The 14,411-nt window shown below is 37.7% G+C and overlaps 1 protein-coding gene across 1 annotated transcript in view; it reads left to right on the forward strand.

The window, feature by feature from the left end:
* The window catches only part of LOC107298472 (guanine nucleotide exchange factor VAV3), a 124,194-nt gene that overhangs the window by 50,602 nt on the left and 59,181 nt on the right, over window positions 1–14,411 (forward strand). The window contains exon 11 of the mRNA XM_015827884.1: window positions 1,912–1,957. Coding sequence (XP_015683370.1) covers window positions 1,912–1,957 — 46 coding nt within the window. The remainder of the gene's footprint in view (window positions 1–1,911; window positions 1,958–14,411) is intronic.

Here is a 14,411-nt window from a genome sequence, read left to right on the forward strand (position 1 = left end):
TACATAGAATAATTGATACTTCCTCTATTTTTCATTTATCTTCTTCATAAAAACTATCACATACAGAGGTACGCTGTTTTTTAATATTGTTTTTTCTTCTCTAAATATTACTCTGGGCAAGATATTGCTACTTGCTCATTGTGTCTGTTCTTCCCCATAAAACCAAACATTTTTCATATATTCCTTCCAACTTCCATACATCATTACTGCCTAGTCATTACTGCAGTGACCTTTTAATATGCTAAGTCCTCTTTTATGGTGGAAACATGTTCTTAATAGAAAGTGAACTTTGTAATTGCTGTTCAAAAGTTTTACATACATTCAAACATTAATTATAATAATATACATATACATTTCAGAAATAATTGATAGTTTTGTGTGGCTTTGTATGATAAAGCTTGTACTATCGCACCATTATATTGCTTCAGGTAGCTTCATGGAGGCAGAATGGGACAATTCGCCAGGGCCAACACATTGAGGGAGAATTTAACAATTCAATGTAATTATTTAAAATAAATAAAAAAATATTTTATTTTTTGTCGTTCACATTTCATTCTGTCCCTCATTTTGCATCCTTTCTTTATTGATTCTATTCCACCATTTCTTTGATATTAGTGTAATTCTTGTCTATAGCAAGTTGCCCCATGGCGCGTTGGCCAGGGCGAGTTTGCAGTGGCAAGTTGGCCGTGGTGAATTGTTATAGAGGAGGAGGAGGAGGCTAATAAATGATGGCAGGAGTAGGGAGCAGAGCTTTTACAATATGGATCCTAATATGATACGGGTGGTGCAACAGTGTTTTTGAATTCTGTTCCAGGCATACCTTTCCCATCAGTCAGTTAGAATTTGATGCAGCCACTTTTAATACCAAGATTTGATTAGTAAAATGTTAAAAAATAAAATAGACAATATTCATAAACAGTCTGAAGGCTGTTTCTTTGAAAGGGTTCTTTGAAAGGGTTCAAAAGCAGCTCTAGATTTGTTTTAAGTTCACTGAGTGGCTGTTTGGGGGATCTGAGAAGATGAGTTTCGGTGTTCTGCTTGCAGTGCTTCTCTGGAGGATTTTTTTAAGAATATATTTCTCCTTCTCCAATATGCAATCAAGGGATAATTTCTGAGTTGCAAGTTGTTCCAACAGTATCATCTCACTTTCAGAGTTTACAAGAAGTTTTAAGTGTAGGACAAACGGCATCTTTGCAGCCAAGAAAGATCACATTGCGGCGACTGAGACGTTCTCGTAAACAACTATATGCACAAAACATTAAGAATGTACAGGCCTTCAAGGGTGTGATTCACTTCAACAAAGAAGAAAACAAAGCACACCTGAAACTGTTTCATGAAACATCGTGTCCTTTTGCAGCTAAGGGTGAAGCAAATGGCTACACTGCTTCATTTCACTCTGCTTTGCTGCTGTTCTTCACAGCCTCCTACAGCTTCCTGCATTTGCAGAGTGTCTGGGCAAGGCAATCATATTCCCACTTTGCACTGGTGAGATGAATTGTACCACTTGTAGCAGGAAACATCTTGTGAGGGAGAATCAGTGTTGCCTCTGCAGGCCAAAACACCATGAACTGAAAATGTGAATGTGGAGAGCACTAGCAATTCTTTTTTAATTCCTTTATTTTATGGAATGAAATAAATGATGAAGGAGATATATACTGATTCAACTATATTTTTTTTACATGTTCTTTTTGGTTAACTGAAATTACTTGTAGAGTTCTGGTCATATTCTTCGCATTTTGCAGTCAGAAGAATTGAAGATAATCTCAGATCGGCATAAAACTGGGAGATGTGTGTGTGTGTAAACACCAGTGTGAAATAATGGTGCCCTAATTGAATAGAATTTACATGAAAAGAGGAACTGTACCTATTTTAGAAAGAAATCTCTAATGTGATGTGTTTTTAATTACATAGAAACGACTGAATGGACTTCGAAAGAGTTCCAGGCATATGGACTCAGGTTTGTTTGAGGTTTTTAAATACATTTTTAAATATTTACTAATAAAAGCTGATGAGAGTGGAATTGATTTGTCATATTATTATTGCTCAGTTTTCTGACTTCCTTCCACCCAAGGACATTCCCTGCATGTTTTCATAAGCAGACTGCTAAGATGTAATTTGCTATGTATTCTAACCTCATGCATGTTTCTCTCTCTGATTGTCAGAATAGGTGTTTTTTTTAGGCTTCTGATTTTTTTAAAGGGCCAGAAAGGATGCAATAAGCAGTAGCAAAAGGTAACAATTTACTCCCACCCTAATCTCTCCTTTCCCCTAAAACTGGGGCAAAAATAAAATCATTTAATGATATATACTGTATGTAGGGTTAGCCCCATAAACCTCGCCAAGCTAGATTGGTCCTGCCAACTCTGCTAAAGTGTCACCAGCCATGTCCTCTGCATCTCTACGCAGTGAAAAACAAAGTGCTGAACATTATAGCCCAGCCTTGATTTAGAGTAAAGGTTATTTAGATAAAACTTGGATTTTTATCAGCCTATAACCTACGGCTAGTACAGTGAAGTACAGTGATTTTTCTTCTTCTTCTTCTATGGCGCTTATATCCTGTAGGGACTTGGCAGTATTTCCAATTTCATCCTTGCAACTTGTTAAATTGAGAGGCTCAGATTACGCCATCCAGTGAATATGGTCCCCTAATTCTGCACTGAGGATTAGTATTATTACAATTGTTATGCCGCAGCAGTAGACATTTTTGACATATCAGGCATTTCAGCAGTTAGAGCACCTTTTTTTTTACTGATACTTTTTAATCTTGCTGAATTCTATAGCTTAGATTCAAATAAACCACGAGGCTTCTAATTACACTTCTGTGTTTTCAGTGGTTCAGTCATATGACTAATTAAACTCTATATATGTCTTGTTTTGTTTTTCTTTTTTAAAAAATGTGTTCTTAAACTAGGTTTACATTCCTAGAGCTTCTGGGCTATTGGTTAACTCTCTCCTCCCCCCAGAAACCAGTTTTAACCTTGGAGTTAATCTTGCAAATTATGTGTGTTCTTAGTTATTGCTGTTTCACCCTGAGGCTGAAGATAGTAAAAATCTTCCCAAGCAGAATTCAGTTTAATCGCTGCTTAATACTAAATAATCCCTTATAGCTTATAAACAACTATTTTGAATGCAGTTACCACACTGCATTTATATACACACAATGATTTTATGTCTCATGAGAAAGGTTTTATTTTATTTCTTTCATTAATTACATTCATAGCTTATCTTTCAATCAAATTGTCCCATAGTGCAAATACAGTGAGCTATAATAAAATCAAACAGTAACAAACCAATATAAATACAGAATCAGGTAAAATGTTCTGAAAAGCCTCTTAAAAGATAACTACTGTATATTTGCAAAGCATAAATAAGCACAACAGAGTCTAACATCCACATCTTAAATGTTGGCATTCTGGTTCTTCTGAAATCATCTTCAAGAAAGAAGTGAATAAAATCATCAAAAGGTAGAAGATCTAGAGGCATCTAAACAATAATCCTAAATCATCTAGTACATCACTCATAACATACAGCGAAGACCAAAGCCAGAATAGTTTTAGACATGATTGCGCTTTTACAGATGTTTTACTTTTGATATGAAGAACAACAACCCCAAAAACAAAATTACCATGAATTTGGTCCAAATGGCTGTCCACATTTTGTAGTTGCAGAAGTTGGGCATCCTGATCCTTCTAGATGGCTCTGATTTTCAGTCCCATCAGCCCTAGCAGATAAGGCCAATGACTGGAATTGTAGTAAAAAAAAAAATCAGGTTACCTGAATTTGGCTTTTTGGCAAAGCAGCATGGGAAGAATTGGGATTTGTGTGGGGTGAAGGATGTTGTCTTTCTTCTGCTCATAACTGATAGAAATGTGGATTCCTTGGTGCTCTCTGAGGTTTCACACAAGCATGCCCGCGTGCGCACGCACACACACACACACACTCATCCACACTTGTATCCTCAACTAGGCTGGCAAGCAAACATGACTCAAAGAGTGGGGGAATTCAGGAGCCCTTTTATCCCCACAGTCCTTGCTTTGTTCTGGTCGGTTGGGACTTGGGAAGGCCCAACTTCTTTTGTCTGATTCAGGTGACATTTGTTTTCTTTGTTTCTTTAACAACTTGGTTCCTTCTTAGCTGCTTTCCCTGACTGAGCTTTTCCTGACTTTTGTCCACCCTGCTTATGTGCTTGCTTCATCTTTAGGTATGGCATCTTAGTCCTAATCTCACAGTAGTTTCTTGTTTACTGCTTGATAGTTAACCTGGTATTAATCCAGATATTAATCCCAATTGTTGATTGCTGGCGAGGAGGTGTTCTGGTCATTTTGTTTCCATTTTAGCCTTTTAATTGTCTCTTTTAAATGATGTGTAAATGTTGTTTACTTCTGTGTGTCTGTGGATGGTTACTTTGTCTGAGTGCCAAGCTTCCAGGAATTCCCTAGCATTTTTGGACTTAGCTTGATCTAGGATGCTCACAATTTCAAAATCGAAACTATAGCTACATCTGTTCATGTGTATCCAATATAAACACAAATGGAGAGCACACCCCATTCTCTTCTAGCATTAAGAAGTTACCTAGTTTGGTAATGAAAGCTCTGCAAGTAAACAACCAACATCAGAGAAACCAATGACTCCACAGTTCAACCCTGAGCTACAAATAATCTTTTCTATTGAGACTAATGTCTATCTTGTCAGGAGTTCTAGTTTCACACCTTTCTAAAAAGTAGTGTTGAACTTGGTTGAGTAACATGTACTTCTTGCCTTTTATCTAAATCAGCGTACCTCAAACACAAATATTTTCCAGAGATTTGGATCATATTTCCCATTACCCTTTTGTACTATAGCTAGTAGATTGGGGAAGCCTGGGCTGAATAAAAAAAAAGCAAGCAGTACTTTTCTTCTTCAATTCTATTAAAAGAAAAAAAAAATCATGTGCTTTACAGTAATTATGCAAGTGGATTTTTTTTTCTTGGCTCCATTTTATAAATTCCTTTTCACAATTTAATTACAAGGGGTTTCAGTACATGACAAGTTATGAGTTGTTAAATGCTTCTAAATGTAGCAACCTGAGAATATTTGCATTTAATTTTAAAATAGGGTTTCGGCCTACAATCAATTACTTGGAAAAAGTCTTCTCTCTGCAAGAAAAAAGAGACTGATATTATATTACTGATATTCTGGGTTTGTTTGCATAGGAGCAGCCTCCCACTTGTTTTTTGTTGTTTTTTGTAATGTCAAATATGGAATATTTTGGAAGAAATAAGGCTCCTTCATTGTTTTCTGACATTCTTTTTCTCTCCAGAGAACCTAATATTTTGTTAGAAATTAATGAATGAAACAACATTCTGGCAAATATAAGCTTCCGGTGCCATTTCAAACTTTTATGTCAGAGAGGAGGAATCTTCTGTGTGCCTAGTTCAGGGGTAGGAACCTTGGCTCTTTTATGACTTGTGCACTTCAATACCCAGAATTCCTGAACCAGCCATGTTGAAGTCTACAAGTCATAAAAGAGCCAAGGTTGCCTACCCCTGGCCTAGTTGGATAGGATAATGGGAATCATTGGTCTGATTTTTCCATCTCTTTACATGTAGCTAAAAGCATTCCATTTTCAGGAGCACAGTATAGGTTCAGGATATCAGTTTCCTTTGAAAAGGAAAATGGTTAACTAAGAAGGCAAAATGGCACTGAACCAATACTGCAATTGTCATATCCATTAAGGAAATAAATTTTAGCCAATAGTTCTTCAATGAGAAGTATGGATGTGTACCTTTTATTCTGCCAGAATGGGAGAACAGTAGTGGGAAGACAGAAGGTTTGGAGTCTTGATAGTTGAATATTACTTAAGTCTCTATTACAGTATAAGTCTTCATTGGTTTGCAATTTGGTATGTTGGAGTAGCAGAAAGAGTAGAATGGACAAGGTAAGGGAATATGGTGAAATCAGTAAGGGAATAAACTTGGGACCCAATGCCATTTTCAGAATTGTGGATGGATCTTTAGATGTTCACTTTGCTGATTCTGGTGAACTATCAGTTGGTTGTGCAAATCAAAACCAACAAAACGTATCTGTTCTTCAGATTCCAAAATCATGAGTAGAGAGCTAATTTGGCACCAAAATGTTGTTGGATGATGCAATAGATCACATTTTGGTATTGCTTCTTCTAGATGGATTCTCTATCTAGTCTATCTATAGATTCTCTATCTATTGGACAGAAGTGTTCCATTTATCCATTTACTTGATTCTCTGATGTCCAGAAAGTATTCATATTTCTTTATTGAATTCATGCTGTTGGGCACAACAGAATTCTGGCCACACAGATTCATGCCAATAATTATCATGTAAACATGTTGTCAATGCTGCTAACATTGGATGTTCTTGCTTTGACAACATATGGAGATGCAGCCATTTTCTTTCTTATGTTTTACTCTTAAAATTAGAGTTAGAATTAGATCAGGCATGTCAAACTCACGACGTTGAGTGATGTATCACGACATATCGTGACTTCTTCCCCATTGCTGGCAATGGGGTGGGTGCGGTTTCGTCGTGACGCATCCGGCCCATGGGCCAGCAGTTTGACATGCCTGAATTAGATGATACTGGGGGGGGGGAAGGAGGAATGTGCATGGGAGTTTAGTTAGACATAACAACATGTAACTAGGGTGAGAACCAAGGTTTTTTGAAATAAGAGGTGATAAGAAATGGTGGGTTGAAGAACTGGAGGGAAAGCCAGCATTTCAAACTAATTGGAGAATGTGATTTATGACTGTTAATTAGAGGAGGGAATTGTGCTTTGATACTATGTGCTCAGTGGAGGGGAATTCAGATTTTGTCTTTGCCTATGTAGTGCCAAAGCTATGCTACTCGAATAAAGATCTTGGAGCACTGGGGAACTACCAGAGGACTGGAAAAGAGCTGATGTCGTTCCCATCTTCAAAAAAGGAAAAAAAAATGGATGCAGGAAATTACAGACCTATCAGCCTGACCTCAGTACCTGGGAAGATTCTGGAAAAGATAATCAAACTTGCTTAGTCGCTTGTGGATCTCCGTTTGTTTCAGTAATGATTTTCGGTTGTACCCAAACAGTTTTTGTCTAGTACGGTCTGTTTGGAATAACGTAAGAAACTGGTTCACTGTTTTAATCACCTGGTCTCCTTACGACACCTATATTAAATGAACCTGAAGTCATTCCGTAAACTATTTCATATAGTGTTGGATGATGATAATAAGATAGAAAAATGTGGGTTAGACAGCATCACCACAAGATGGATTCGTAGCTGGCTGACCAGCCGTACTCAGCGTGTGGTCCTCAATGGAACTGCATCTACATGGAGGGAAGTGTGTAGTGGGGTGCCCCAGGGCTCTGTTCTAGGCCCAGTGCTCTTCAACATCTTCATCAATGATTTGGACGAGGGGATAGATGGGGAACTCATCAAATTTGCGGATGACACCAAGCTGGCAGGAATAGCGAACACTCCAGAAGACAGGCTTAAGATACAGGAGGACCTGGACAGACTTAAACTCTGGGTACTATCTAACAAAATGAAATTCAATGGTGAAAAAAGTAAGGTTCTACATTTAGGCAAGAAAAACCAAATGTACAGGTATAGTATAGGTGGTACCTTGCTCAATAGTAGTAACTGTGAGAGGGATCTCAGAGTCCTAGTGGACAATCACTTAAATATGAGCCAGCAGTGTGCTGCAGTTGCCAAAAAAGCCAACACAGTGCTGGGCTGCATTAACAGAGGGATAGAATCAAGATCACATGAAGTGTTAATACCACTTTACAATGCCTTGGTAATACTGCATCCAGTTTTGGTCACCACGAAGTAAAAAAGATGCTGAGACTCTAGAAAGAGTACAGAGAAGAGCAACAAAGATGATTAAGGGATTGGAGGCTAAAACATATAAGGAACGGTTGCTGGAATTGGGTATGTCTAGTTTAACGAAGAGAAGGACGAGGGGGGATATGATAACAGTGTTCCAATATCTCAGGGGCTGCCACAAAAAAGAGGGAGTCAAGCTATTCTCCAAGGCGCCTGAAGGCAGGATAAGAAGCAACGGATGGAAACTGATCAAGGAGAGAAGCAACTTAGAACTAAGGAGAAACTTCCTGACAGTTAGAACAATTAACCAGTGGAACAACCTGCCACCAGAAGCGGTGAATGCTCCAACACTGGAAGTTTTTAAGAAGAGACTGGACAGCCATTTGTCCAAAATGGTGTAGGGTTCCTGCCTGAGCAGGGGGTTGGATTCGATGACCTCCAAGGTCCCTTCCAACTTTATTATTATTATTAATAATAATAATAATAATAATAATAATGCCTCGAAGTTCTTTGAAGAGTTTCATCTGTCGGAACCATGACACATGTCTTTATTCCAAAATATATTATTATAGTTGGCATGATTCTTGGTTTCAATCTTTCAATGTCTCTATTGCATTTTTGTTTTATGAAAGTTACAAGAAGTGCTGATCCAAGTCAGATCCAGACTATCTCCCAACATTAGATTGAGCCTTTAGGTTAGAAGTTATATTTTGTGTGCCCAGTGATTGCAGCTGGATAACTAGATGACTCAGCAACTGTTAATGCGCTCTGTTGTTTCCTCATCTGATGTGCTGATTTTCCATCAAAGTACTTGTTTAATGCTTGTTAAGTATCACGTGAATTGCAGTCTTTATGCCAGATTCGGAGCCTCTGCCCAAACAATTACATTAACTTTTAGTTGAAGGCAAGAACCAGCATGCCTTATCCTTGCTAGTAACTTTTGGAAAAGCTATTTATTACTAGATCTTTTGCCTTCAAGTTTTTTCCGGTCAAAATCAATCATCATATGTACTGTACCATCTTTCTAGGTCTACAAAGTTTCTAGGGGTCAATGTCTTAACATCCTCCCGATAGAATTTGAAAATAGTCAAACGTACAATTTTTGATAATCGTGTTTAATACGTTCACATCCTCACAGTGTAGGTGACAATAGTTTCAGAACCCTTGTGTAGTGAGGGATATTCTGAATTTGAAACTGAGAGCAAAGAACACTTGACCCAGTTTCTTTAATATAGGGAAAATGAAAGGAGGAACAGTTGTGCAAATCCACTTCTTGTTTAGATGTGGATGAATCTTGTAGTAGCATAAATTTGCTTTGGTGTAAGAGACTTGCATTTTGGTTTGGCTTTCTATAAATCCCTGTTAATAGAAGTTTTTGACATATGGGTTGATTGCCTGAGGTTCCTGAAGTTCAAGGCTTGCAAAAATCCTTCTGAGTCATCTTAAAACAACAATCAGTGTTTTCTGCTCTCTTAACATTGTTCTGCCCTTCTCAAAATAATTTGCAGCTTTTCTAGTCGTATATCTTTTTCTGAAAATGGTAAGACACTTTGTAAACATAAGATTAGATAACCCTTTAAAATTATGTTTTGTTCTTATTGCTGTTTCTCCGATAAAGAATGTCACAGATAGATTTTCATAACCCCACTCTCATTCATCTTAAACTTGAAAAGACCCTGAGCTGTCTCTTAGAACATTGCATTTAATAGCTATTTCCCCAGAAACATTAAAAATATTGGCCTATTTACACTACTTTTCATAGGTTGTATATTCACTACTCTCACGGAAATTGAGGCGGCTGTTGAATTTTATTTCAGTCACAAGCTGGCCAAAATAATAATAAAAAAGTATGGCTTTGATGATATACATGTTAGTAGGTCATAACTCTTTCTGAAACAGAGCAATACTTATCCCAACTTCACTTGGTTAGTAGTGGATGGAATTCAATTTCTATAAGAACTTTGAATGTAGACCGTTAGAACATTTTCCCCTGTGATCTGCACTTGATAATGCTTGATGATAGAGAAGGTTCAGCTTTGAGTTTGAAGGCCAAGCAGTATTTATAATCTACAAAAGATTTAGACCCAACACAATGTATTTTGTAATACTCATATGTTTTTATATTGTCAGGGGCATAACCTTTATTTTTTTTACTTTATATTAAATGTGGTTTTGTATGGCTTCTGTTATGCGAATCACTTTGTGTGCAGTTTTATAAAAAAAGAAACAAATATAAACTATATAGAAAACTCTGCACCCATTGTAATTCATAGGTCAGACTAAGATCTTAAATGCATCACTGATAAACAGAGTTAGTTTATGATGGTATGTCAAGTACAAATGAAAACAAAACCTTTATTATTATGGTTGGTTGCACAGTCAGCAGATGTTTAGACAGAATTTGGCATTTTTGTCAACATACAGAGTCCTATCCTGGGACAGGTATATATTGTTTGAGGGTGTTAAAGGTGTTATCTTTAGGATGTGAAGTATTCAAAGTAAAGCTGCTTTTTGCAATTGACAGATGGGGATTTTGCCAGTGGTGTTCAAGTGCTTATTTGAATTCTGAAGTCCCAGACCACTTTAGTTTTTTCATTTTCTTCTACTTTACAGTATCTATTTTGTGCTTGCAGTCAAATGGTATTTCTTGCAGATATTCCCTTGCACCATTGTTTCTATTTTGCCATGCTGCTGCTTGTAGTCAGTCTGTGCAATCTTCTTGCAGCAGCTAACTGGGTGGTCCACTTTTCTTCAGCTTCTTTCAGACAACATTTCCTGTCTGATTCTAGCTTTTCAATTCTGGTTTTGTGTGTATTTCTTCTTAAGACTTGGTCTTGTGCAACCAGAATTAGCCCCTCTATCCCTTTCTTCAACTTTCCTGCTCTTAACCATTGCCAGAACGTGTTATTTGCTTTGCGTGCTTGTTGTTTGTCCTTATTATGTGCGTAATATGTGCACAATTAGATTCACAATCAAAGACTGGTGAAAATGTAATCATTTGAGTACTAGCCAAGGACCTAAAAATTACTAAGATAGTGTCTAAGGAGTTGAAACTAAGCAGTTCCAAGCAAGGTATTATTGTTGTTGTTGTTGTTATTGTAAAATTAGAGTGTTCAGGTACAATAAATTCAAAATTTCTAAATATTAGGGAGTCCTTTGGGTATTGCTCCAAGGATTCCAGTCAAAATTGGTGTTACAGTGGAGTTGTTAGGAAAAAGGGAAAATGCAGGAATGCAGTACTGAAGGCAGTGCAGATCCCATAGAAATCAATGGGATTTTTGACGGCTATACTTGAAATGCATATCAGGAACTTATCGATTTTCTGTACTGCCAAAGTTCTCTTGATGCTGATACTGTGAGCGACTGTCCGCAATGGTATTCTTTAATGCAATTAGTTATGATAAACTACTTCCTTTTCCTGGAATATCTAATCTGCTTGAAATTCAGTGTGGGCCCTCATATTCGAGATACATGTGCATGAAGCTCTCCTTCATATTTGCATAACCAGCAGCAGTTTCATTTCTTCAGGGCAAATGTATTAAGGAAAATCCTCTGGAGACTTTTCAAGGGATTATTCCCTTTAAATGCAGATGACAGGAGCTGATAAGGCACAAGAAAGCAAATTTTCTTCTTAACAGTTTTATTAACACCAGCAACAGAAACAAAAATAGCTAGAAAACATTGCGAGTGGAATAAGAGGTGTGATTTAAAGCATACTTAGAAAATAGCATTGCTCTATAAAAATGATTTGGTTTTGTTTTCTTTCCATCTCTGTGAAAATAAATGCCTTAGGATTAGAACCCCAGCTTCCAAGGCTATAGGTATTACCAGACTGTTTTACAACAAGGAAGATGGAGTCTAATTTGCTTTTGACATCTATGCGGTTGTGCTTAATTTAGCTTTATCTTTTTATCTAACTATTGGTCGAATGTGCAAGTTCTAATGGGTTAAATCATAAAGTAAATGGTCTACGAGAAATGTATTAATGACCTGCCAATGGCGGTAGGTATAGGGTTATTATATATATTCCATTTTTAAGAGATTTACTTTGTAAGTTATATTATTTATTAATTTTATTTATTTATTTAGAAAATTTATATTGCCGCCTACTCGCACATGGCAACTCAAGGTGACTTACAGGGATATAAAAACACGATATAAAAGAATAAAAAACAACAAGAAGAAAAATAATAAAATAATAACCCCCCCACGCCTTCACCCCAGCAACAACTAGCCATTTAATGGGCTCCATCCCATTCTGGGTTACCCAGAACCAGGTCTTCAGTGCCTTCCAAAAGATTGGGGGCCAGTCTAATTTCGGGGGTAATCTCTGAGGGAGCCACCATAGAGAAGGCCCTTCTTCTGGGTTCCGCCGGATGTATTTCCTTAGGGGACAGGACCCGCAACATTCCTTGCCTCCCCACTTTAGTGGCTCAGGTAGATGTGACCAGCAAGAGACGGTCCATCAGATAACCTGGTCCCAAGCCGTGAACGGCTTTAAAGGTGACAGCCAGCACCTTGAATTGCACCCAGAAGCAAATTATTAAAGGACTCTCTCATCCCACTGGGATTGACCCCCTGTGCCATTAGAGGAGGCATGCTGTGGGCCCCATTAGCCAGGGAATTCTGGCTGGTGGATCCAGGAGAGGAGTTTTAGAACATCTTGCCCTCTACCCACCCCCCACCCCCGGATGAGGTTGGCTCTAACCCTTCTTACCTTCTGTAAGAGCTTAAAAACCTTGCTCTGCCGGTTGACTTGGGACTCCAATGGAGGGGCTTCACATTGGGGGTGGTTGATAAATTAACAAGAGATCCCACCCCTCCCCTTCTCATCATACTCCCTTCCCCCTCATCTTTTTAGCTAGGTTGTTTTTATAGTATTGTATTTATATTATTATAAATAACACAGTTTTCTCTTTTAATATTTTAAGCTGCCCAGAGTTACCGCATGGCAAAACGGGCGGCTAATAATTTTTACAAATGAATAAATAAGTAAACATTACTACAAAAATTAAATTAGAGGTTTGCAGCCTTTCTCACATTCAGTGGTGCGTTGCTATTTTTCCCCCCAATTTATTTTTCAAATTTATATAGCTGCCTATCTCTCAAAACAAGTGACTGTGGGCAGAGTACACCAGTTAATATACAAACTCATCCAGAATATAGGAATCTATCATGTCATCAAGAAAACTAGACTTGGTACAGAATTATGGAACGCAAACATATTATTCAGCTCCATGTCTTAGCAAATATTAGGGTTCTCTCCCTGTTCCATGTGCATTGTATTTTTTAACTATGTAGTCCTTAGAATAGCCAGTACTGATAAGAGTATTTATAATGTTGCCTAACTTTACCAGTATCTTTACTTTTAAGCAAATGTTCAAGAGTTGTAAAGCTTCTAAATGAAAAGTTATAGCTCCTTAGACACTAATTATATGATTCATTCAGTCTGATTTCTAAAGCTCAAGTTTCAGCCCTTTAGATTTAAGATAAAAAATGGCTCCAACCATTTTCAGTACTGCTGAAGTGCACATATGTGGAAAGATTAAATAAACATTTGCTTTTAGATTCCATGTTATCTATATAATAGTAATGAGCTAGAATGCTTCGGTGTTGATGGATAAAATATTATCTTTTAAGCATTGCTGTGTCATAGATGCACCTGCAAAAAATGTTACTCCCCCATAATGAGTGAGGTTTGAACCGGATTTTTGAATTGTAGTTTTCATTATCTTGCGGGAGTCTATTTCATATCCATGTCACTTCTTCCTGCTTGCAACCCATGGTTCCATTATTTTTTTAATCCATATTCTGCAAATTAATGATAAATAATTCAGTATTTAAACACCTTTTTAATCAGTCTTTAGCTACATTGCTGGTCTACATTGCTAAACTTGCCAAAAGTGTCTAAATGAATATAGAAACTTGATTTCCAGTGCTGTGGTTCAAAAGAGATCTTAAAAAAGGAGATTTGCAGATGTAGATTTTTTGATGTATTCCTGCATGGAAGTTTTATATACACTTTCAAATATGTATAAAATGATCATGGGGACCCCGGAGGAAAAAGACATATGTATAAGAGCAAGCACTGATATAGTCTAGAGGAAGTTTTAAACTTGTAATTGAAAGGCCACTGAAACCATAGCAAATGGATGAAATCTGTGAGTTTACTGTTATTAACTTTGTAGGGACAATTCCATCATAGGATCATATTGATTTGGAGCAATTTCTTTGGGCCTCATATAGTACCTTCAAAGACCTTTATGACTTGGAGCTGGGTTACTTATGGGATTATCTCTCCCCTATGGTGGGTTACTTATGGGTTACTTATGGGATTATCTCTCCCCTATGGTGCCTTGGAGCTGGGTTACTTATGGGATTATCTCTCCCCTATGGTGCCTACCCATCCCATGAGATCTAGCAGGAGATCAGGCGGCGGCTTGGGAGACAACTGCTGCCGCAGCATTGGACCGAGTCGTGCCTTTGCGGCCTCTGACCCGACGTGGATCTCGACCATCTCCTTGGTTTACCGAGGGGCTGAGAGAGATGAAACGTCGGAAAAGACGCCTGGAGAGCAGTTGGAGGGCCAGC

Source organism: Protobothrops mucrosquamatus, unplaced genomic scaffold (genome assembly GCF_001527695.2).
Source record: "Protobothrops mucrosquamatus isolate PMUCROS unplaced genomic scaffold, P.Mucros_1.0 scaffold_15, whole genome shotgun sequence".
NCBI classification, from domain to species: Eukaryota; Metazoa; Chordata; class Lepidosauria; order Squamata; family Viperidae; genus Protobothrops; species Protobothrops mucrosquamatus.